This window comes from Neopelma chrysocephalum, unplaced genomic scaffold (assembly GCF_003984885.1).
Source record: "Neopelma chrysocephalum unplaced genomic scaffold, ASM398488v2 Primary Assembly neopelma1_93, whole genome shotgun sequence".
NCBI classification, from domain to species: Eukaryota; Metazoa; Chordata; class Aves; order Passeriformes; family Pipridae; genus Neopelma; species Neopelma chrysocephalum.
Genome location: NW_020897755.1, coordinates 158,201 through 183,932, shown reverse-complemented (window position 1 = coordinate 183,932; position 25,732 = coordinate 158,201). Strand labels below are relative to the sequence as shown.

General features: G+C 51.2%; 1 protein-coding gene across 1 annotated transcript in view; it reads right to left on the bottom strand.

The window, feature by feature from the left end:
- The window catches only part of LOC113972543 (syntaxin-binding protein 4-like), a 37,969-nt gene extending 12,842 nt beyond the window's left edge, over positions 1-25,127 (bottom strand). The window contains exons 1-11 of the mRNA XM_027693749.1: positions 24,995-25,127; positions 23,316-23,389; positions 17,848-17,943; positions 16,947-17,016; positions 15,790-15,864; positions 8,312-8,397; positions 7,451-7,571; positions 4,638-4,779; positions 4,343-4,449; positions 3,407-3,560; positions 1,797-1,869 (exon numbers count right to left, since the gene is read on the bottom strand). Of these exons, the coding sequence (XP_027549550.1) occupies positions 1,797-1,869; positions 3,407-3,560; positions 4,343-4,449; positions 4,638-4,779; positions 7,451-7,571; positions 8,312-8,397; positions 15,790-15,864; positions 16,947-17,016; positions 17,848-17,943; positions 23,316-23,389; positions 24,995-25,041 (1,045 nt within the window). The 5' untranslated portion in view covers positions 25,042-25,127. The remainder of the gene's footprint in view (positions 1-1,796; positions 1,870-3,406; positions 3,561-4,342; positions 4,450-4,637; positions 4,780-7,450; positions 7,572-8,311; positions 8,398-15,789; positions 15,865-16,946; positions 17,017-17,847; positions 17,944-23,315; positions 23,390-24,994) is intronic.
- Positions 25,128-25,732: the final 605 nt, after the last annotated feature.

Below are 25,732 nucleotides of genomic sequence, written 5' to 3'. Positions count from 1 at the left end.
TGCTGGACTGGCCAGCAACACTTCACTCTCCAAGTTCAAGGGCAGAGCCATCATCCTTCCCGGCTTGGCTAATCAGGATTGGTTCTGGGTGGCTTTGCCATCAGGCCTGGACATGGAGATATCCAGGGCATCCCCCAGGCACCCAGAGACCGGCAGGCACTGGCCCAGGCTCCAAACCTGGCTGCTGCTCTTTCAAAGCCAGTTGTCTGTTTTCATGGGCGGCAGCACTGACACAAAGCCTCCTCAGCATTTCACAGTAAAACCCTGGTGGGATCAATCTCCCAGCTAAGTCAGGCAGTGATTAGGTCACTGCTATTGCTGGATTGCTCTGTCCCCACCCCTGGCAGTGCTGGCTCTCCGTGGTGGCCACCTGAGAGCCCCCTGACACCTGCAGGACCCTCAGGGCAGGGAGGACAGAGCAAATCCCTGTCCCAGGGCTTCCCCAGAGGAGCATGGAAGACAAAGCTGGAGCCTGTTGAGTTGCCCAAGGTGGCACAGGCACCCCTGGAAGCAGAGCTGGCACACGCCCAGCCCAGCACCAGCTGCTCCATCTGCCACTGATCCCAGGTATGGACTAAACACAATTCACCTCCAGTGCTTGCTCTCAGCCTTCCAGATGGGAATTACAGCAAGGCACAGGGATTTGTAAGCAGAGGCACTGCCCTGGCAGCGCATGGGGAAGGATTTGAGGCTGCAAGAAGGATGGGCTGCACTTGCTGGAGACTCATTGGGAAAGCCCATCTTTGCCTCGGGGCAGGAGAACATTCCTGTCACAGGGATGTGGGGTATCTTGGTGGAGGTTGTCTCCCTGGGCTCTGGGTTATGGAGGTTTCCTGCCATTCCTAAGGGATCTGGGAAGCTGCAGGATGATATGAGTTCACCTCCATTGCTGCCACCCTGCTGGGTGAACCTTCTCTCCACAGAAGGTAAGAGCTCAGTACCCTCAGAGCAGGGAGAAAAAACACAGCATGGAAAATAAGCAAAAAGTGAAGTTTGGATGTAGAGAGAAGTTTGACTTAGTCACATCTAGAAGCCATTTCCCAGTTTGGCCGACTGAGGGCATCCTTACTGCCTGTTCAGCGCCAGGGTTGGTGTGTGTGTCACCACTGTCACTGGCTGCCTGGTGTTACACTGTGTGTCCGAGGACCCCCCATTCCCGTCAGAGGGAATGTGGCCAGTGATGGGACCTGCTGAATGTCTGACATGGGCAAAGGCACTGCTGCAAATGAACCAAGGGCTGAGAGGGGAAGAATTTGTGTCCTGTGAATACCTCAGTCCTCGAATGTCTTAGTAAAGAGTTTTGCTACTTTGGGCAAACATGGACATAGTTACTACTTGTTGAGTAAGCCAAGCTGCTGCCTTCCCTCTCTCTGAGCAGGCTGAGTCTCGTTATCACCCCATTAAATTCCACTACAGCAGTATAAGCACTGATAAAAAAATGCAGTGATAGGACAAGGGAGAAGGGCTTTAAACTGCCAGAGGGCAGAGTTAGATGGGATACTGGGAAGGGATTCTTCCCTGTGAGGGTGGTGAGGCCCTGGCACAGGTTGCCCAGAGAAGCTGTGGCTGCCCCATCCCTGGAAGTGTCCAAGGCCAGGTTGGACGGGGCTTGGAGTAACCTGGGCTAGTGGAAGGTGTCCCTGCCCATGGCAGGGGGTTGAATGAGATGAGCTTTGAGGTCTCTTCCAACCCAAACCAGTCTGGGATTCTGTGATTTTATAATTTCATCATCCTCAGCTTGAGGAGCCACAGCTGTTTGTCCCCCACACAGGGAAAGTGGTTGACAGGACTCTTACCTGAGACCGTAAGCTCTGGTGGGCAAATGTCCGGTGACAAAGAAGGCACAGGAAAAGGATTTTCACGTCTATTCTAGAAAAACAAGATAAAATAGCACAGACAGTTGCTAAGAAGAATCTGCTGGTGTTAATAAAGAGCAGAAGATAGAAGTGTTCAAGAGAGAGCCACCCAGCTGGCCCGTGAAGGCACCACATGTGCAGATGGGCCAAAAGAGACTCCAGGGGTTTCTCTGGGAGCATCTGGTACAGGAATGTTCCTGGGCCATCCCAAGACTTCTGGTCACACACAAACAAGTCTGTTCTTAATGTAACTGTGATTGAGAACTGATGCTGAATTTGGCCTTGTCTGGTTTCTGCACAGAGGTTCTCCCTAAAGCTCTGTGTCCAACCCACCAGTGAGGTCCCGAGTAGTCTGACCACAGCAGGTGTAATATTTACCCCAAACACAAAATTACCACAGTGAGCTGTGGGTGAAGGATCCAATCATACCACTCAGCTACAGCTCTAGGGCCTGCTGCTGCTTTTCACGAGCACTTCCCAGCCTGGTGCACCCAAAAGAAACACGCAGATGACATTTGTGCAGGTCTGTGTCTCCACAGGGCTGGAAAGAGATGTTTTGTGAATGATCTTGTATGAAAGGAACATCCAGCTGGCCTCTTCCTTTTGCCAAAAAAACCCCCACTCTTTCCTCACTGTTTGCCTGCTTTTACATTCAGACTGTATTTGTGAGTAAGAACTGTGTCTCAGATCTATCAAGGTGAAAATAAAATGAAATAAAATTGGACTTTCCAAAGGAAATGTGTCGTTGCCACTTATTCTAGATGGCTGGAAAACAGGGGATTAAGGAGTTTGGTCCCAGAACTTTAAACTTTTTTCTTTAAAGGGGTTTTGTTATTTTGCTCACAGCCAAACAGACATGAGGGAAAGGAACTTGTAAAGGAAGCTTGTGAGGGAGAGGGCAGAGGGTACACCCAGCATGGCACCAGCCCAGGAGAGGAGCACCAAGTGCACAGAATCCAGACAGAGACCTAAAGAATCGTGAGGGTTGTGTGTCCAAGCACACACAGCTGGAGCACTTGTCTCTGCCAACCCAACGTGGAGCTCGGCCTCCCAGGGGGAATGAGCCTGGCTTATCATTAGAGCAGCCAGGAGCAGCAGTGGGCTGCGTAGGAATGCTCTGGATCCATCCTCATCAGAGCACTCAAAGAATAAAGGGTTGTTCCTGCCTTTGGGTAGGAGACTAGATCAAACTGACTCCAGAGATCCCTTCCAGCTCTATGACTGGAGTGGAATGAGATGCAGGTTGCTATCCACAGAAGGGTTTTGTTTTTGAAAACCTGAGACTCCTGAAACAGATCTGAATGCAGGCCCTGGAGATGAAATTCCTCTCATTACCTCCACAGATCCTTCTCTGTCTCAAACCCAAGAGAGAAGAAATGATTTCAGATTTAAAATACCTGCCTGTAAAACAGGGCCACCTGTTTTACCAATGTATCAGCATTACAGACTTTCCACTGTCCCAAAATATTGCCAGGGAGTCCCTAAAGATGAGTTTTCTGATCAAAGAAAGGTCACAGGATCTGTGCTGTGAGATATGAACTTCAACCTACCTCTGGGGACCTCACGTGGACCTTGAGCCTGCAGGAGCTCAGGCCGTTTCCCACAGCCTTCGGAGGTGGTGATGGGATGTTGTTGTGCACTGACAGTCCAGGATGTAACCGTCCCCTTCCAGGAATAAAGGCCACTTCTGTGCTTCCCTCGTGTCTTAAACAAACAGCACATACAGGACATCTTATTAACAAAACAAAAGATACAACGCTGCAGAACTTCCATGCCCTGGTTCTGTCTCCAGGGTAATCTCGCTTAAGCCCGTGCAGCCTGCACCAGTGCAGCTGGATCTGCACCAGCTGTGTTCCACAGATTCATGGAATCATGGAATCATTCAGGTTGGAAAACACCTCTGAGATCATTGAGTCCAACCCTTAACCCAGCACTGCCGAGGCCACCACTAAACCATGTCCCCAAGTGCCACATTTACGTGTTTTTTGAACACTGACAGAGATGGTGGTTTCACTACTGCCCTGGGCAGCCCATGCCAGGGCTTTACAACCCTTTCCATGAAGAAATTTTTCCTAATATCCAATCTAAACCTCCCCTGGCACAACTTGAGGCCTTTGTCTCTTGTTCTGTCAGTTGTTACTTGGGAGAAGACACTGACACCCACCTGGCTCCACCCTCCTGTACAGATCAACAAAGTCTCTCCTGAGCCTCCTTTTTTATGGTTCTTTGAACTTCAGTTCTGTTGCAGAACTCTGCTGGGCAGTGATAGGAGAGATTCACGAGGTCCAGAACATTGGGAAAGTCTGAATTACACTTCAGGATGACCCATGCCTTCAAGATTTCCTTCTGTGACCACCTATTAGGACCATCTCAAAGCATCATTTAAGACTAATGATGCTCTTGAAGACAAATGTGACATAAAGGGTTTCTGCCCAAGACTCAACAGCACCCCGATGATGACAACAGGAAATGTGTTCTATGCCTACCTGAATTTGGCTTTTTCAATTATTTTTCTGGCCTCTTCATGTGTGCTGCCCACCAAAGAATCTCTATTGATGGCGATTAGTTGGTCACCAGGTCGGAGCCGACCATCCTAAACAGACAGGGAGAAAGACACAGCGTTGGGAAGGAATGTCTCTGGCCAAAGCCTTCTCCTGCAACACAAATCCTCATTAGCTTTGCAGTGCATTGTTCATTTACTCTTAGAAAAGCTGTTTCAGAACAGCTCCAGCCTCCAGGAGAGGTTCCCGGAGGCCATCGAGGGTCTCCACGCTGACTTACCTTGTAACAGTCACCATCTGGCAAAAGCTCTTGGACATAAATCATGGGCCCATCAGGCCTGTTAGATCCACCACTGATTGTCAGCCCCAGGCCGGAGGAGTTTGCTATGGAAATGCTCTGGATTCCTGAGTCAATGGAGCAGCTGCAAGGGAGAGACGTTAGCAGGTGACTCGAGGTGAGCCAGGTTATTTTCCCATGTCACTGAACAAACTCTGCCTGGATTTCTTCCCGTGCATGATCCTTCTACCTTCTCCCAACTTTTTCCTTGCATCCTTTCTTCCACCCAGCCTTGGAAAGAGGAGATGAGTTGGAAAGAGGCTCCCGTTCCTTGGCAGACACTGTTCAGCATTATGAAGGTGACTGGCTCACATAATCCCAAATACCAGGGAATAGTCACAGAACCATGGAATGTTCTGAGTTGGAAGGCACCCACAAGGATCATCAAGTCCAACTTTTAAATGAATGGCCCATACAGGGATCAAACCCATGACCTTGGTGTTATCAGCACCATGTTCTGACAGGTGAGCTCATCTCAGGGGTTAAAATATAGAAGAAACTAAAGGTTTAACTAGAATAGATTTGGCACTCCTGGTTTTTATAGCTAAAAGCACACAAAGCATCAGCATGGTTATTGCTTGAATCCAGCTAAATCACCAGACAGCAATTTACAGATCGGTCAAGTATTAAACAGCTCTTAGGAAACATCCAAGGGAAGCTTGGGATCCACAGCTGAGTGTGTCTAAACTGAGGTTTGGAACTCAAAATCTTGGAAAATTCCCTAAGAAATGGTCATCCTTTGCAGCAACACCCACTACACTGTGAGTGCTGCTGTGCAGGGGGAGAGATGGCTCTCCCAGTGAAGGATGTAAATGGAGCAGGAACCAGGTTGGACCTTTCTCTCCAAGAGTGACCAGACAGGACCCAACTGGCCACTGAGATATGGCCACAGCAGGTCAGGGTTTGGGGGAGCAGAGATTTCACTGACCTCCCATGGGCTGGTGGGCACCACTGCAGCAGGGAGGTTTGGGGAAGGATTTGGTGGGGTCTAAGAGTCAGCAAACAGTTTTCTCCAAACAGGATAGGTGCAGCTGGCTTTTCATCTTTTCCATTTCTTTCCATAGCAGCCAATCCCCAAACAATCTGCACTTTCTGGTCCTGTTGATGTTGTCTCATAACTTAAGACACAATGACAGCTGTGCCTCCTGTGCCCCACAGTGACACCAGCATGTCACCACCCCATGCTCCCCAGTGATGCTGTTCCTGGAGGTCAGACACTGCACTGAGAGGGGTGCATGTGCCTTATTCTTATGAAAAAGTGCTTTAAGGTAAATGATTTTATGAAAATGCTGTCATGAAATAACAGCCTTAAAACCTCCACTCCAGTCAAAATATCAGACACTGTGGTGGCTCTGAACTGTATCTGAGTCCTGCTGCTCAATGGGGTGGCAGGGCCTCAGGTGACAGCACGATGAGAGCTCACAGCAATGGGACAGCCTGGGCTGAAGGGATGGCAGCATGAAAAGACCCATGGCCCAAATTACACCTCTCAGCTGACCACCAACACTCAGCTGCAATCAGTGGCCTGTGATTCCAGGAGAAGAGCACTGGGGCCTGGCACTGGCATGGAGACAAGCAGAACATGGCACAGCAGGGCAGCGCTGAGCGAGGAGGCCACCAAAGCTGGCCCTCTCTAGCCTGTGTGCCCACTTCCCTGCTCATTGCAGGGGGTTGGAATGAGGTGATCTTTAAGGTGCCTTCCAACCCAAGCCATGCTGGGATTCTCTATCTCAGCCTGGGGTGGGTTCACAGCACAGGAAGGATGGTTTGCCCAAACCAACTGCCAAGTAGATAATCTGGCCTCTCCTCTGTGTGGGTCTCTCACTCCATGCAAGCAGCTTAAACCTCTGGTGCCAAATATTTGTCCTCTACAAATCCCTAATAAGCTGGTATTTAGCAAGAGGATTTACTGGTTCTGCAGTGAGGGCTGATTCTCTTTACCAGCAGCTTGGCTTGTTTACTCTGGCAAAGGCAGGGACGCTGCAAGCCCTGGGGACAAGTGGTCCCCATTCCATGACTGTGAACACCCTCCGAGCTGTCCCTCTCCAGAGGGACAACCCTGAGCGCCCCGGAGATGAGACTGTGCAGAAAGACAAGCTCTGCCTGTCCAAACCTCTGACCTGTGGAATGTGAAAGGGACAGATGACCACATGAAAACACGCGCTCCAGGAGATGCTCTGGAGACCAAAGGAGGTGGTGACTCTTGGCAGCCGCTGTTGACCCCAAAGCAAAGGGCGTCGGGAATGTTTGTATGAAGAGGTGCTTGTGCTCTTGGTACACAGGGTCAACATGCCAGAAGCAGGGCAATAGGAAACAAGATCCCAAAACACCTCCTGAAAGCACCACTGGCCTTGCAGGAACACTCTGCTCACGGCGTGTTTTGTAAAGGTGATGTGCAGGGTGCTCTCAGCTGGCTGTAAACCAGCGCCTTTCCCTGGGATCTGGAGGGGATGAAGAGGAGCTGTTGCACAGTTAACCAAAGTGCAGATATATTGACTGCCTCAGCTGGGAAGCTTTTCACCTCTTGGGCACAAGCTTCCCAGGAACAGCCAAGATGCCACCACGCCATCTAGAAGATGCTGCGGTCTCCCAGCTATTGGTGATAGATCAGTGGAGAGGACATAAGGATGAACAAAACCGTTCTCCAAGCACTGGAATTATTTCCTGGCTCTAAGGCAGTGTCAGACACTCAGTGGTGTCTCCATGGCCCAGCAGGGGCCAGGCTGTGTGGGGCCAGCCCCGGGACAGGTACGTACTGTGCGTGAGGGGCGTGCGCCGCGTTGCCGAGGCAGGGCCCGTGGGAGTTGGCAGGACTCAGCAGCAGTGGGCTCTGGGAGCGCGAGGAGGAGCCCGAGGATGTGCTTTCCAGGTATCGACCTGAACAGCAAAGTCCGAGTCAGTCCAGGGCACACAAAGCCAGCATCACCCTCCTCCCCTGCTCTGCCTCGGAGACCTGTCACTGTATTCCTGTCTTTTTTTAGGAAAATCACATGTTTGTTAAAATCATCAGGATATGGCTTATGGAGAGGAAACATTCAGCCCCCTCGGCACAGTTCCAGAATGTCACCCCTCTGGCAGCCCTACATCCCCCTGCCATAGGGGAAGGGTTGGCAGCTGGCTGGTGGGATGCCAAGTCAGAGGGACAGCTTCCTTCCCCATGCACACATGGATTTGTGTGCTGGCACCTCGCTTACATCAACCCTTTCCCACCTCATTAAACATTTCCCATTTGCAAATAAAAAATAATGATGGTTGAATGAATTATTGCTGAGATGCTTTGAAATCCAGAGCAGAAAGCTAAAGCTGCCCCTGCAGAGATGGGTACTGATGGAGTCACCTGCACAACACATCAGTTAAGCAGAGTCTGGGGATCTGGGGAGTGATTACAATCCCAGCTCAAATATCCCTTGTTCCCTCCGAGGAGGTGGCTCGTTGCTTCGCTTCGTGCTTGCCCTGTGCTGGCCACCCTGCTCAGCACCTGGGCTTGGAATAAGGACGAGCTTCCTTCAAACCTCCACCCAAACACCTGCCCAAATCCAATCCCAACTCCTTCAGAATTACACTGGGACAAAGGAAGCTCTCTTTGGTTCCCCCCAAGGACACCCTGAGTTACTCACTGCCGCCGTGCAGGACCGGCGAGCTCCGCGCCGAGCCCGTGTTGCTCTGGGAGCCGAACTTCTCCAGCAGCTCAGAGAACTCCCTCCTGGAAACAACAACATGGTGAAGTCAGCTGCTGCTCAAGATTATCCCCCACCTGATTACCTGGCAATGGTGCCTCTGGTGGCAGTGACTTAGTACCAAGTCTGCAGGGCCGATGCCCTCCAGCAGTGGGGAGCAGACAGGGCTGCCCTGTGCGCAAGGGAACACCCTGGTTTCAGGAGCTTGTGCAAGGCTTCAGGTCTGTAATCAATCTCATGGCGCAGCAGCTTTCCTGCAATGGGCTGGAGCTCCAGTGTGCTCCTTCCCTGCCCTGGAATGTGTTCAGGGTGAACTTGGGCAAGAGGAGCTGGGAAGGGATTTATTCTTAAAGGTCTTTTCCAACCGGAATGATCCTGTGATCCTACGGACAGGCTCTGGTGTTGAGGACTGTCATTCCTGAGAGAGGGCAGATGGACACTGGAGCCCTGCCTTGCATCCTGCTTGGCACCCCTGCTTTGCACTCAACCTCATGGAGCCTCCCAGGAATCAGGCAAAATATTTTCACCCCCAACTATCGGGCTCAAAATTTTGGAATCACACACCACACAAATTACACAGACTGTCAGAAGGAGCTGTAACTGTGCAAACATAGAACAAAAAGGCTTGGTTTGTTTGTGACTCTTTCTAGAACAGTTAAATAAAGATTATTCTCTGGTTTTTACTCCTTCTTCCTGGACAGAAGGCAGATCCTTCTAGCTGTTGCTGGAGTGAAAATAGGATGTGGCTTTCTGGAGCACGTGCAGAAGCAGCTGCTAACTCTCTGAATCCATCCATGGTGATGCCCTCCATGAACATCTCCGATGAAGCTCTTGGAGCATAACACCTTAACAAAGACCTGCACACAATCTCATCCAGAAAATCCCCTGGAGGGCTGGCTCCACGCTCAGGCACCTTCCTTAGTGCTTTGTTCCCGGTGGAGTTTGACCACCGTGTAACGACCCAAGCCCTTGATGAGCTGTAACGACCTGTACACCACAGGTGAATTGATTTGTGGCCTTCCCTTTGCCACGTGTGACATCTGGGGTTTGTAAACCCCACTGAGAACCACCATTATCCACGTTTACCAGCTCCTGCCTCATTTCTGAAACCTTTCTTGGAGCTGCCGTGAGCCTCTCACACCCTTTGGATGAGGAGACATGGAGAGGGATGACACCATCATGTTCATCTTCATCAGCCTCCTGATCCATCCCAGCCACGTTGGCTCTTTGCTCCCAGGAACATCTGTCCCTCTGCAACGGGAGGGTCCCCTCCCTTCATAACCCAACCTTTATAACCCCACCCTACCCCATCAATCCGACCTTTGGCAGAGAGAAGAGCCTCAAGGATGACTAATTTCTTACACATGCCAATAAATAAGCAGCCAGGCAGTGGGAGAGACCCTGAAAGTGTTGTTTCTGTGGCCACAGCAGCACCATTAGATGTCCTCTTTGAAGGCACGAGGGAATCCCCATGCGAAGGTGCCTTCCTGATGCTATAGCCCCAGGAAAAGCCTGGGTATGAGTGGCTCGCTCTCAGGCTTGACAGTCAGACAAGCTCAAGACATAAACCTGTAGGAAAGCAGCCACAGCAAAGTTCCCTGAGCGAGGAGACAGCTCTCACACACACGCAGACGCTGTGTCATCTGCGTTCCTCACCGGGACACAGGTTATATATTATTGGCTAGATTAGAGTCAACAATATTAAATGATGAATGAATCATCAGCTCCTCAGGTTCCTTCTGGAAATGCTCTCAGTAATTTACATCTTCCCAGTAACAACCAGCTCATTAACAATCTTCAAAGACCAGTGCATGCCTTATCTAATATTGTCATCAAATTTATGCCTTATTCATTCCATCTAATGCTAATTTAAAACCCAAGTGTCACACAATACTCAGTGACATGCCTTGGTGAATCCCAATATTTGCATCAACACTATTGTCTTTATCAATTAAACCCATGACCTTAAAAAAAGACAATTACTTTGTTCAGAAACCCCACCTCCCACAAAGCTGTTTTAGTTTTCACCTCTTGGGCACAAACTTTCTGGGAACAGTCAAGATGCCACCACAGCATCTTCCAAATGCTGTGGTCTCCAGCCATTGTTGTGATAGAACAGTATAAAGGGTAGAAGGATGATCAAAGCCATTCTCTAAGCACTGTAATTATTTATTGGATCTACCCCCCAGAAAGTGTCAGACATGTGATGGTGTTTTCATGACCCACCATGTGTTGGGCCAGCCCTGTGTGACCTGTACATACTGTGCATGAGGGGTGTCAAGTTTCATAAAGTTGGACACTAAAATATATATAAAATATTAGGAAAAAATTCTTCACTGCAAGGGTGTCAGGCACTGGAACAGCCCAAGGAAGTGGTGGAGTCACCATCCCTGGAAATGTTCAAAAAACATGTGGATGTGGCACTTGGGGATGTGGTTCAGTGGTGGCCTTGGCAGTGCTGGGGGAATGGTTGGTCTGGAAGATCTCAGAGGGCTTTTCCAACCTGAATGATTCCACAAGCACTGGGAAAGTGGAAGGACAACTGAGCTCCTACAGCAGTAGGACAGTGGTTGCTGTTCTGTGGTTCCCTGGGCTGAGCCTTGGCTGGATCTTACCTTAGCAGAAATTTTCCACTTTCCAGCAAAGCTGCTGTGTTTCTACAGGTGATTCACCCCAGTTTCACTGGTCACTCACTCAGCCATGGCTCTACCCCTCCCTGACCCAGTGCAGGGGCAGGTCAAACACACTGGAATCTGCTCTATTATTTCCAGTGATTCCCAAGCCTTCAGCAGCTGGGTTGTGTTTTGGGCTGGGTATTTCTGTGGTCACCTATTGTTACATTTTCCTCAGATAATAATCCATCAGAGCACAGAACAGGTTATGAACCTAAAACAATGGCTAAAATAGTCTTAGTCAATGCAAATGCGACTCGTTCAGCAGCTCTTGTGCTCCTCCAGCCCGGTCACAGGTCCGAGCTGTCCGGCGCTGCTCTGAGCGAGGACATGCACGGCCTGAGCACCCTTTGTTGTTGTTTATTCTGTGCTGTTCAGTTCCTCCACAAAGGAGTATTTAGCATTGTTTGCTCAGGAGCCTGAACAACGAGCTGGGAGCCCAGGGCTGCCCCTTGAGCCCAGGTCCAGCCCAGGGACGATGTGAGTAAATGCTACGTCACGCGCCACCGTCCCAGCCCCGGCTTTGTTGGTCAGTGCTGCAAGTCTCAGTTCCAGCAGGGACATAAACACATGACTAACTCGAGGCACACACTTATCCCAGCAGGAAGCAATACACTTTCTGGTGTCAATCTCCTGGGAATTAATTTTGTGCTCAGTGCTGTGTTTGGAGGAGTTTGCAAACAGGCAGACGGTGCCCAAACATTGCCGAGTGATGAACACGTACACTGAGGGAATGCCAGCTTTGTGCTTTCAGACACCAAGACACTTCAGAAGATGTCTTTAATATTTAAAATTTGACCCTTGCTAAAACATTGTGAATTGTCAGGTGCCTGCAGGACTAAAATGCCCAGCTTTATTAAAAAACAACAACCATGGCGTTCTATTAGGTGAAAAGTTCATTTTAACGAACCTTCCCCAGCTTTTTTCATTAGGATGCAAACATTAGAGGTCTGGAGGATGCCTGTAACAGAGCTCTGTCCCACACAGCATTCAGAATGACAGGGTCTGCCAGCACAGCCAGCTGGAGGGAGGGTGACTTTGCTACAGATTAAGCAGCAGGGGGTCAATCTTCCCGCGGAAGATATTGTTGTTTTATCTCATAATGCCTCTTTGTCCTGCCCTTTTGTTCTTGGGAGAACAAAGGGTGATTCCTACATCAAAGGTTATGAGCGCATAGCGTCTGGAAACCTCAGCTGGGAGAGAAAGTGGAGACTGTGACATCAGAAATTAATAGTTTGCCTCAAAAAAACCAAACCTGCAGGTGAGTGGGAGCCATGAACCCAAAGCACTGCAAAAGCGTCACAAAAGCAGATTTTCTCACATGCAGATCACAGCAACAGTGGGATCAAGGGCACCCTCAGCCAGTTTAGAGCTGACAGAGCTGTGTGGTGAGGTCACACACTGCAGGGCAGGGATGGGGCATCCAGAGGGACCTGGACAGGCTGCAGAGGTGGGACTGTGTGAACCTTATGTAGATCCACAAGGCCAAGTGCAAGATCCTGCACCTGGGTCAAGGCAATGCCAAGCACAAATCCAGACTGGTCAGAGAATGGACTGAGAGCAGCCCTGGGAGAAGGATCTGGGGGTGCTGGTGGGTGAGGGGCTGGACATGCCCTGGCTGTGTGTGCTGGGACCCAGAAACCCCCCGTGCCCTGGGCTGATCCCACAGCGTGGGCAGCAGGGGAGGAGGGATTCTACCCCTCTGCCCCCTCAGGTGAGACCCCCCTGCAGAGCTGCCTCCAGATATGGGGGAACCAACACAGGAAGGGCACGGAGCTGTTGGAGAGAGTCCAGAGGAGGCCCCAGAGATGCTCCAAGGGCTGGAGTCCCTCTGCTCTGGAGCCAAGATGGGAGAGCTGGGGGTGTTCACCTGGAGAAGAGAAGGCTCCAGGGAGACCTGAGAGCCCCTTCCAGGGCCTAAAGAGGCTCCAGGAGAGCTGGAGAGGGACTTGGGACAGGGGATGGAGGGACAGGACAAGGGGCAATGGCTTCCCACTGCCAGAGGGCAGGGTTAGATGGGATATTGGGAAGGAATTGTTGGCTGTGAGGGTGGTGAGGCCCTGGCACAGGTTGCCCAGAGAAGCTGTGGCTGCCCCATCCCTGGGAGTGTCCAAGGCCAGGTTGGATGTTCCTGCCTGTTGCTTGGGCACTTGCAGAGAAGCTGCCCACTTTCCTTGCTGCTCCTTGTGGGAGCCCTGTTAATCCCCAGCCCGTGTTCCCCAAGATGACACTGAAGAGACACAACTTATTTAGCATTTTATCATGCAAGGAGAAGGAGGTGCAGCTCAAACTGTCTTTCTCACAGTGATAAACCTGAAAGACCAGGATGATATCTGTGCAGCTCAGGGAAACAGGGACCTATTGTAACTCCCAGGCTGAGAATGAATAAACAATAATTATGTGTGTGCAATAAAATTATCCTCATTAGCTGAAGGTGAGCACAGGCAAAAATTGGAGCTAACCATCCCCCCAAACCCAGCAGGTCCAGCTCCAAATCTGAATGTTCTGCTTTAAGCCCTGGCATTGCTGCCCCTCTGTGCAGCAGGGCTGATGTGACAGGCTGAAAACATGCATCTGATACATGCCAGGCCCGAGTTCTATGAAAAGCACAGGTAATTTGGGCCTATAATTAACTCCAGGGACAAATAATAGCATTTATGAGTCAAATTCACCCGAGAGCAACCACAACAAAATGCTACTCAGCTGAGTCATTGGGAAAATTGGCAGGCAGGTTGGATCGTCATCCAAACCCAGAGCCATGACGTTCCCTCCTCTGTGCACTCTGGGTTTCTGAAGGATCTGAAAATACACTGATTTATGGTCCTCCCTGTGTCCTTCTCAGCTTTCAGGTCTCGTGAGCTGCTTTGCTGGGCAGTGGGAAGGTTTAAGGTTGCCCACAACTCATGACGTGGCACCTCCGGGGGCATCACCTCCAGAGTTGAGCCCATTTCAACCCGGCTGTCTGCTCAAGGATAGACTTAAAAGATAACAGGGCATCAATAAAAGACAAAACTAAGGGGGGAAAAAAAAGCAGAGAGCGGAAAAATCCTTCCCCCTGTTCCCACAGCCCTTAATCCTGGAGATATGTATTCGTGTATTAAACAGTTTGCGAGATGATTATGTAAGTGAAATCTCTGCAAATCTTTTAAAAAAAAATAAATAAACTGATTACTTCCCCCCTCTCCCTCTGGCTAACCTTTTGCAGATTTAACAGATAACCAACAGCAAACGGAGGCCAAATAAATTGCTTAAAGTTTCCTTGCCCTGCCGGCCTCCCCCAGCTCCGGGCGATCGGGGACTGCGGCAGCTGCAGGGGGAGCCGGAGCCGCCGGCAAAGCCACGCGTGTGCTCTGAGAACATCTGCTGCTGTTTAGGGTATTAGGAGCCACAGCGAGATGCCCGAACAGCTTGGAACAGAGCAGGGTGAAGGCAGAAAACCTGCTCGGGGGGCTCTGGCTGAGAAATGAAGTGTTTGCTGGAGCAAGTGCTGCTGCTGAGGGATGGATGCTCCTGCTGGGAGGGGTGGGATCCTGTCCCCCAGAGGCACCCACTGTCACTTCCCAGGGGAACTGCTATGGTACAGAGCTGCATCCTGAGCATCCTTACTGAGACCAAAGGTGACCTGCTTGCTTCACCCAGCGCTTCCTCAGCAGCTGCTGAAGGACTTGCACTTAATAGAATAATTGGAGATGTTATTTCCAGTGGAAGAGGGTGGGTAAAAAGCAGCCTGTCATTAATAGCAAATAATTCCTCCACCAGTGTATTGCTGTGTCAAAATTAGTCTCACCTCTGTCATTACAGCACTCTCACTCTCCTGTCAAGGCAGGAACTCTCCACAGCAGCTGATGGATAAGGAATGAATCCATCACCTCCACCCTAATGGGATGTGGGTACATTGAGCAGGTGCCTCTGTAACCTCCAGCCACCCACAGATGGTGCAAAGCCCTGGTCCAGCAGCCTGTGGGCCCACGGCCACGCTCTGCTGAAACCCACCCTCATTTCTGTGGCTCCTGGTGCACCTCAGCTTTCCAGACCTGTGTTTCTGTTCCAGGGAGAGGATGTGCCACCACATTGTGCCAGATCTTCCAGGCAATGCAAGGAAAGACCCTGCTGATCCTATATGTTGGTTCCCATAGCCCTGCCCTCTCTCTTGGGACCATCGTTGTCCCACGCAGCCTAAATCCAGCCAAGACAAGACTGAACTCTTTCCTTCTCCTTTTGAATCCTCCAAGCCTCTCCAGAAAAAGTAAGGTTTTCCAGGGAGCGGCAAGGGGAGAGGTTTCAGGGAGAGGAATCCTTTGGACAAGGAAGACCTTAATGTGTCCAACTGGAAAGGAAAAGGAAGATCCTGCTGTCCCTGTATATCTTCATCCAAAGCTCTGAAGGACATGATAAACCACAGGCAGCTCATCACCACACAGCAGAGCTGAGGGAGCTGTGCCACCCTACAGCCAAGGCTGGAGCTGCCCTGGTCCTCCCTGGGAAAAGGCCTGTGGAAATCTGCTCAGCTGTGGAATGTCCCACAGACCCGGCACAGTCAGGGCTGGAGCTGGGAGCCACCAGCTTTGCTTCCCTTCCAATTACAGCTCCATTGTGTTCCCACCAGCACAGAGTTACCAAAGACCCTGGGCCATCTCAGTGGCCGCCTCAGCCACCACTCCAGGGCACTCTGGCTGTGGTGCCAGCGAGTGCCACGATGCCCCTGCCCGGTGTGATCCCCTCACCACCCCCTCACCATCCCCTCACCTGGCGTCGTCGTCGCGGGCAATGAGAAGGCGCATGTGGCTGGTGGCCGACGCCGTCCTCAGGATGTCCACGGCCCTGGAAAACACGGACACAACACGTGGCTGGCTCAGGATCAGCGCTGCCCCTCCGAGCTCCCCCAGCCACACAGCAGAGCTCGTGTAACTGGGCAGAGACCCGTGGCCTGGGCAAGCCCTGTCAGCAGCTGAGAGACCAATTCCAGCCGGATGCCCGTGGAACAGACACGTTCCCTGTTCTGGCTGTGGGGCCTGAGAGCAGCCAGCTCACATCCTGATTTTCCCACTTCTGCCATAAATGAGAAGTCCCTGATAACAAAACTCAGGGGATGCCCGTGGTGGTGAGCAAACACCTCCCGGCACACCCATGGCAGGGGCTTGGAGCGAGATGGTCTTTAAGGTCCCTCCCAACTCAAACCATTCCATGATTCTATAATCCCCTCCCTGTGGAAGTTTCCTTCTCAGGGATGGCCCCTTTCTGGTTTGACATACAGGTATTCCCATGGGAGCCAGAGCAGTGTGCTGGGGCCAGGCACAGCCTCCCACAGCCACAGAGGTGTCCTCAGGGACTTCCACCATCAAACCCAGCTGCTCTGGGGCTTTGGGAGCAGGACAAGCTCCTTACGCTGCTTCCCAAGCATCCATCCAGCACACCCCGCAGGCATTTAAGGCAGACAATGGCCTAGCCCCATGTTTAGTGGGAAAGGGGAACCCCAAGAGTGTTGTTGCTCCTCTGGAGCCGTTAATTGTTTTCTTGGTGGGGAGCTGAGGGGCTGGATTGTGGCTCCACAGGGAATCCCCCACACAGAGCAGCGCTGTCAGGCTTAGGCTCCAGCTAATCTTCTGTGCTGGGAGCTGCAGGGCTGGCTGGGAAGCTGGAGCAGATGGAGTGGGGGTGCCAGGAGCTGTGTAAAACCCCAGCAGTGTTTGGGGGAAATGTCTGAATATCTCACAAATACAGTTTGGGTTCACCGGTCTATTTTTATATCAAATCTTTTTGGTCTGAGAATTCCCAACTGGGCTCTTGGGAACAGCACAGACAGAGTGATTCCCTGGTGTCCTCCATGTAACCCGCAGCCTAAGCCACTTCCCAGAATTACACAAAAGCAACAGGAATGCCAAATTTCCATTTGGATATGGTACCTCTCACTTGTAACCCCAATTAGGGAATCTCCATTGACCTCCAGGATCTGGTCTCCTGGCTGCAGGCGCCCTAGAAAAGAAAACTAATGGATAGAAACTCCAGAAAGTACCGCTTGGAGGGACTGGGAGAGGCTGGGCAGTTCCTGCCTTTGCCCAGAGACAGGATGAAAAATGCATTGGTCCTTCCAGAGATGCTCGTCCAACCTGTTTTTCAAGATGTCCAGAGATGAAGTTTCTGCAACCTCCTGGAGCAACCTGTGCCAATGTCCCAGCACTTCCTCTGCTCCAGGAAGTTACGAAAGTAAATACCAAAAAATGCAATGAAGCTTTTACTTAATTCAGTTTGAGGTCACATAGTTCAGCTGGAGGTCAGGTAGAAAACCATGACTGGCACTTCCACCTGTTCTGGATTTATTTTCCTTTATTGGATGGAAAAATGATGTAACATTCGGAAAAAAAAAATCTTTTTGGCTTAAGTTCTAACAGGTGAACTCTGCAGACCCCTAATACCTACTTATTTGAACATATTCAGAATTAAATCAGTGACCCAGAGCAGAGTTGAATTTGCAAAAGATCTCGGGTCATTTTGGGGCTACAGGCAGTGAGTGGCAGGTGGGGAAGGACAGGCAGCCAAGTGAAGTCCTGGTGTGGCAGAGATGGGAATAGCTTTAGAGACACAAAGCAATTGTACATGTGCTGAGAAGCTAATCCAAGGCTGCCAATGAATGTTAGAACAACTGCCATGCTAAAAAAATACCCCCACCACTGGAAAATCTCTGAGGAAGCACCTGAAATGTCCCACATTTCCCACTGAAATATCTAATATGGAATGTACAGAATAAATACACTGGACTGGGGCTATTTGCAGACTCTGTGGTGCTCTGCACTGTGTTTAACTCACCATCTGCATAAGCAACACCCCCTGGAAGGATCCTCTTGACATAAACTCCATATTCTTCTCCAGTGAGTTCCTTGATGCCACCAATGACCTTAATACCTGGAGGGAAAGCAGAGCCCGACACAAAGGGAGGAGAATCAGTTTCCAGGGGCAGTCTCAAAGGGACGCAGCCCAATCTGAAGTTCACAGAATCATGGAATAGTTTGGGTTTGGAAGGGACCTTAAAGCTCATCCAGTCCAACCCCCTGCCATGGGCAGGGACACCTTCCACTAGCCCAGGTTGCTCCAAGCCCCATCCAACCTGGCCTTGGACACTTCCAGGGATGGGGCAGCCACAGCTTCTCTGGGCAGCCTGTGCCAGGGCCTCCCCACCCTCACAGGGAAGAATTCTTTCTCAATATCCCATCTAACCCTGTCCTTTGGCAGTGGGAAGCCATTCCCCCTTGTCCTGTCCCTCCAGGCCCTTGTCCAAAGTCCCTCTCCAGCTCTTGGATCCCCTTTAGACTCTGGAAGGGGCTCTCAGGTCTGCTGGAGCCTTCTCTTCTCCAGGTGAACACCCCCAGCTCTCCCAGCCTGGCTCCAGAGCAGAGGGGCTCCAGCCCTTGGAGCATCTCTGGGGCCTCCTCTGGACTCACTCCAGAAGCTCCAAATCCATCAGTGACGGGAAAGGATCTGCTTCTGCCGTGGATGCCTCAGCCTGTGCTCATTTCTCTGATAAGAACTGTCATACAAACATTCCTGGTGACGAGGAGTTTCTGCAGGAGAACCACTTCCAGGTGCAACATCTGGACAAGCCCCAGGTTCACTGGGCTTGTGGGGACACCCCCACTGCCCACCCTCCTGCCAGGCCCCAGCAGCATCTCCACCACAGCCTTTGATGCTGCCACCGACGGCAGAGCTGAACATCAGGAGCAGCCACTTCTATCAGTGTTTGGACCTAGAAGGAGCACCAGAGGCAGGAACCCGGGCACAGAGATGACCCTGCTGCTGCTCTGAACCCCCTCATTGCAGCAGCACAGCTCAGGTTCCCTTTGGCACTTTGGCAAAGGGCTCCTGCTCCACACGGCCACCCCTCCAGCCACGGGACCTTTCCCTGCTGGAGAGCATAAGCTGGCTGGCAGGAAAAGGTCCAAGAGACTTATTTATCCAGGGCTCATTAAGTCCTACTTCGAAGATCCAGGCTGTGGACAGAAGGATTAAAAAGCCTGGCTTTAATTAACAAATCTCCCCTGAGAGCCGCCGGTCAGGCACTTTGCTGCTCTGGCCAGGAGGGCAGGCTGGGGACAGGCTGTGCCACGGAGAGAGGCACTGCCAGGGCCAGCACAGCCTCACCCTCCAGCTGCTGCCTGAGCTGCCCCGAGCCTTGGTGAGGTCCTGGGTGCACAGAGTGACCCCGTGCAAGAAACTCCTCCCCCCAGGGGAGCAGAGCACAGCTGCTTCCCCAGACATGAGACCCCCTTCTGAAGGAGCAGACCCTGGATCGGGATTGCTCAGGACACAGAGCTACTTCCATCCCTGTTTCCTTTCCTTTTTTAACTCAAGCTCTGCTTTAAGGCCCCTCACAGTTTCCATCTGTCCCTTGGGAAAGGGCTTGTCTCTTAAATCACCTTTATATTAGAATTAGATTATTACAATTTTCCAGTTCTTTCCTATGTGCACCAACTGCTGCTTTTCCCAAGCTCAAAATCCCAGCTCTGTCTGAGTGCTGAATTTATTCTCTGGACTTAATGCATTAACCAGGCACCTGTGAGGAGCTGTTTTACTGATGGAACAGAGAACTCACAGCAGAACACCTCAGGAATAGGCACTAATGTTGTTCTCCATTGCATTTTAAAAGAAATTCACTCAAATTGGAAATATTGCCCAAAAGAAGTATTTCCAAGCAACAGAAGCCTCCCCAAGGCAGGGGGAGCAGGTCAGACACTTGTAAACCAAAACAGAGAGGAGATGCTTCAGCCCCAAAGCTCAGGGACAGAAGGTAAAACCTGCTTATTGCCCAGGATGCTCGGCTGGAAAACTTCTCCCCTCCCAGTGGGACCAGAGTGGCTGCTGCTGGGCTTTGCAGAGACACCCTGGCTGCAGGGTCACACCTGGAATGGGTTTGGGAAACCCCTGGCACTGGGGGTCCTGCAGAGGCAAAGTCCCATCAGTTTCCCTGGATGGGGAGAACACTGAAGTCCAGCCTAAGCCAAGGTGATGACTCAAGAAGTCATCCCACATCTTTCTTCACATCAGAACATGAAGTAATTGGGAATGATGAGGCACATTGGACAAATTGTGTAAAAATCTGCATCTGTGGAGGCTCAGCCTCAGCATCTCCCAGCAGCCCACGGGACCTGCGTGTGAGCGGCACCTCTGCCGAGGCATCAGATCAATAATGACTCATTTTCCTTTTGTGTCTGCAAATCAATTGTAATAATGCCTTAATATAGCTGAAGTATCTACAAATCCTCCTTTATCCCCAACGATGTCATGAGAAAATCCGATCTTGTTATTAAAATCGGCGATTACTCACAGTATTGCTCCAGACACACTCAAACTTTGATGGGGGGAGGGAAAAATCCCTGGTTTTTAACTCCCTTGTTGGGAAAGCAGCTGGGTGCTGCCAAGCTCTGCCCACGCTGCCCTCCCACCCATCACCTCGCCAAGGAGGTGCTGTGGGTGCCAGTCCTGCCCCCTAAAATGCACTGAAGGGTCCCCACCAGGGCAGGAGGTCTCACCCCTTCCAGGGCTCAGACCAAGCCATGGGACAGCCCAGGACTGATGGCAGCAAACCCGAACCATCAAGGATTTTGGTGGCAGCACTCTGGGAGAATATTTTCTTATCCATTTTATTAACACTTACTTCAATCAAAATTTCTATTTGGGACCCAGTGTAGGTAAATAACGGCTCTCTAATTGTCACAGCATCAAAGTCCTGGTATAATGCTTATTAAGTCATACTTAGGGCCAGATAATCTAGCCTATTTTGGATCCCTCTATTTAATCTTTCCTTTCTGGCAAAGGTCCTGGAGTTGGTGCCCATGTCCCCAGTATTTTCTCTTTTGCAAAATAAAGTTTGACAGGAAAACTCCAGATGAACTTGCTGACCGAGGTGGTGTTTTCTTTAGACTCTGAACGATCCTATAAGTTTCTTAAAGACCCTCAAGCTTCTCTGGTGCCTCTAATCTCGCTCCCACTAATGCCATAGTCGCTGTTCTCAGGCTATAATCTCACCTGCTCCCAGCTCCCTATTCCACAGGTCAGGGGGTGTCCTGGCTAATCTGGTTGTTTAGCCCAACTGGGATCATCTCTGGAGCATCCTGACCCCACCGGCTGCTGCATGGAGAGGCCGCTCTGTGCCTAAGCCAGCAATGTTCAATTACATTTCCCTTAATCCCTCTGTTGATCTTGTGGCCCTGGCCAGCTTTTTCTGTCTGGAGGAAGGGACAGATTGGAGGTGAATCACTCACTGCCCTGTCCTAAGAAGATGAAGGTCAAGATAATGGGATCTCAGTGTTTCTGAGAAATGCTTCTTAATCAGCACTTCCCTTTGATGGCTATTCTGTAATTCGAGGTGCAGGTTTTAGGAGCTGCCAGTAACCCCTTTGAACTTCTGCTGAAGTTCACATGTGGGTTTCTACCTAAAGCCACAGAGCAACAGACCCGGGGCCAAACGCTGACCTGCCACGCCAGCACCGAGTGGGTGATGCTGCTCTAGAGGAGCTCTGCTGGAACAACACCTGCATCTAACCAGGAAACTCATGAATGAGCTTTTCTCCCAAAAAAACCTCATACTCCGAGCAGCTACACCTACAGCAGACACAGGGATCCTGCAAGCACCACTTGGTTCTCAGCAGAGAGTGATGGTTAAGCTGTCAGAGGGAAGGGTTAGATGGGATACTGGGGAGAAGTTCTTTGCTCAGAGGGTGGTGAGGCCCTGGCCCAGGTTGCCCAGAGTATCTGTGGCTGCCCCATCCCTGGAAGTGTCCAAGGCCAGGTTGGATGGGGCTTGGAGCAACCTGGGCTAGTGGAAGGTGTCCCTGCCCATGTCAGGGGGTGGAACATGATGAGCTCTAAGGTCCCTTCCAACCAAACCAGTCTGTGATTTCTGGGGGATGATCCCTTGTCTTGGGTGTTTCAAGCCTCACAGAAGAGGATGAAGTCAGGTGATGATGGCATTAGGAAATCCACATTGTTACACCTTCCTGCAGCACATCACAAGATGCTGTAGAGGGTCTGCAAGAACCTGCAAAGACCCTCTGGCCACAAACTGAGGAAAAGGAGAGCAGCTGGAGCATGTGAAGTGGCTCACAGTGGCTGCCACATCTGTGCACTCCTTCCAGAGGTCAGGCTTTCATGGGTCTCCTCCTTCAACAAGCTAATCTAACCCAGCAGTTAAAATCTCATCAACTCAACCAAATCCACCTCTGGAGATTAAAATATCATATTCACTGAGAAAAGACATTTTCCTGTGAACCTCATGAACCTCGTGACCAAGGGAAGAGTCAGCAAAGCTGTTTCTCCATGGCAGAAAGTCCCGTTAGCCCAGAGCTGGAAACAGCCAATAATTAATCTATCATTAATCTCAGGGCTCAGGAAACCTGAACTTGTTTCTCTGGTGAGTCTGGCTTCTCAGGAAGGGTCCCCAAATGGTCACAGAGACCTCAAGGAGGGACCAGCAGCTGCTCTGCAGGAGAATGGGCTGCACTCACAATTGAGTTATGGGGGACACTGCAAGGTGGACCCCAAGAAACCCTGATGCAGGATAACAGATTTTTATAAAGCCCATGGCAAAGCACCAGTATTTATGCTGCTGGATATATAGAAGTCAGATGAGATGCTTTGTTGGATCCCTTTGGGCTGAGTGGCATGTACTTTCTCATGTTCTGCTGGATAGAACCTTCTCTTTTCCTTTCTCTTACATGCTTTGATGTTCAGAGCACTGTGGAAGGACATCTGACTCACTGGGTGCTCATACCCTTAACCTGTGGGCCAAACTTTCCCAAAACAACTCATACAGCCCAGTCCCCAGGAGAGCTGCAGCACCTTGCATTGTCCATCAGGGTGACTTCTGGTGGGGGAAAGTCTGCAGCAGGACAGGGGCAGGTGACTGGGAAGTGCTGGGGATTCTATTTGTTTATTTATTTATTTATTTAATATGATTTTTAATTTATTTAATTCAGGAAATCCTGTAAAGCCTTTCTCCCCTGTCCTGCTCAAGGACGGGGCTCTGGCCCTGGGCTCCTGCACAGCTCTCAGCACTTCAGCTGCTCACCATTAACATGGAATTAATTGGGATTTTGATATGATTTTAACATCCCAGCTGCAAAACGTGCTATCAGGTGCTTGGCACAGGCAGGCACAGGAACCATAACTTTGGTGAGGTATCAGACTGTCACATGGGGAGGCACATCACAACACAGGGACTAAGGGGATGCTGGAGCTGCCTCAGGCCACCCCAGTGTCCCTGCTGGAGGGTCTGCACTCACCCAGCCCGTTTGCACAGTCGTAGAAGTCAAAGCAGTGCACGGTTCGATCCATCCCATATGGTCCCATGAGTGTCCTGGGAGAGAGAAGAGGAGCATCTTTCTGTCACAGGCTAAAATAAACAGATGCACAAGCACCCAACCAACACACACAAGCACATCCTCCCCACCACCCCAGACCTGGCCCAACACCACTGCAGACACGCAGGGTGAGGGCCACGGCCCCACGTGTTACACCCACACTGTGGCAAAAATCAACCCCCTCCCGGCCCCCCCGGAGTTCACACAGATAAATGAGAGAATATGTGCAGGGCTGGACATCATCCTCCCCACCCAGCAAATCTGATAGACCTGTCTGTGATTCATTACCTCAGATTATCGGGGCTGGACAGCTGTCCAGCTCCCGGGAAATGAGATCAGAGCTCGGACCAATGTTCTGGGAATAAACCAGTTTCACAAATACAGGCAGCCTGGAATGAAGACAGCCAGGCACAATCTGCTCCTGAGGTTTTTTAATGCGGGCAGGGGGTCTGGAAAAGGGGGATGCAAGATCTGCTGAGCCGCTTCAAGTCCCTGCCTGGCCGAGTGCAGGGTGGGAGCTTCTCATCACAAGCCAGAGATCGTACACCTGAGATTCCCCTGAGCCAAGAAACTCTCCCAAACACCCCACAGTCTCCCCCTAAACACCATCAGGCAAGGGGGGTGTCCCAAATGAATGACCCCAAAAACAACCAGTCACACTCTGCCCCAACTGGGGATGTCAGACTCCAACCCGGGACCGCTGGTGCTTCTCCTCCTTGGGTGGCCCGTGGTGGTCACCCCCACGAGGATGGTGAGCCTTGATCTGAGAAACCCAGAGCCAGACAAGCCAGGGGGGAAACCAGGGCTGAGTGGCTCCCAGAACACTCCCCAGGATTTAAGTTGCAAGAGAAAAGGTGGTTCCAAATGAATATCAGGTCCCAGATCTGAACACAGATGAGGAGGAACAACGCCATGGGAAACAACAGCATCCTCCGAGTCCAGCGGGACGCAGGATAAGAACAAACTGTGAGGATTTTTCTTCTCAGGAGTCCAAAATAAATCCCAAAATTTCAAGCTATTCTGCAAAGCCCGTAACACCCACCTCTAAGATTCGGACTGGAAGCTTTTTCTCCCTGTTAAAAAAATGCCCCTCCTTGATATTCTTGCACTCTTTCATGTATTCAAGACCGAACAAACCACTGGCCACATCTGGCTGACATAAAATGGAGCTTGAAGACATCCCAGGAAGCCAGAGCAGCCCTGGGCCCAAGCTGGTTCAAGTAACCACCCAGGATTTTCAGAGTACTTTGAGTAAGTCACCAAGGAAGTTCCACCAGGGGCGAACAGAAATAGCTCGAGCGGGGCTGGGACGGGACATGCGGGCGGCGGTTCGGCGGAGCAGACGCCTCCTTGATACGATCAACTCTTATCCCCGACGGGTGCAGGGACAGGGAGCAGCAGCTTTGCTGATGCCAGAGACGCACAGACCCAACCCCAGGGGTTGGGGACAGTGTCCTTGGCTCCTTCTGCTGCGCACGCACCACCCCTGCCACCCCACCCTGCTCCTGGAGAGCCACCGCAGAGGAACCTTGGCTAGAGGTGGCCACGGGCCCCCCAGGGCTGCCACTCCCTCCCCGTTCCTGCCCCGTTGGGGGGATTACCTGCTGATGATGATGGCTCCCTTGTAAAGGACAGAGACTGCGGGCATCTTGCTGGCGGCGGCGGCAGCCCGGCCCTGCCAGGCACCAGCCGCTCGGATTTGGCAGGAATCCGTTAAAGTGATGGGGAAAAAAAAATGGGAAAAAAAGGGGGAGGTCGGAGGGGGTCACGTGGTCTCCCCGTATGCATGTTAATTCCACCCAACATTAACACAGATCAGCTAAAAACATCCCCAACTTTAGATTAAAGCTTACGCAAGCCAAAGCCAACGCGGCCCATCGTGAGCGCCTTCCCACAGCGGGGCAGGAGCTCAGCCGCCCCCTCCAGCAGGGCTGGCCCCTTCCTCGTTAGCACAACGGGCTAATTATTTGGGTGCATTGGATGGAACACCCCCCCCCAGGGATGGAGGGCAGCGTTCAGTACAGGACATGTGTGCTCAGCATCCCTAAAGGATTAAAATCCGTAGCAAAGCTTTGGAAGTAATAACAGAATGTAGCACTTAGGGGTTTAGGGTTGTTGTTGATTTTTTTTTTCTTTTAGCATCTTTTCCAGCCCACAGCGTTTCCTTCTTACTGCAAAGCAAGTTCAGCTGTTCCACTGTCTGCTGGGAGGTCAGAATCATGATTTGCCTTTGAACAGCCTCTTCTACCTCCACCTTGATGCACGTCATCCAGGTAGAGAAGCAGGACCCCCACTTTGTGGGATGCGGGGATGGAGGGATGAAAAAAGACTATCCAAGG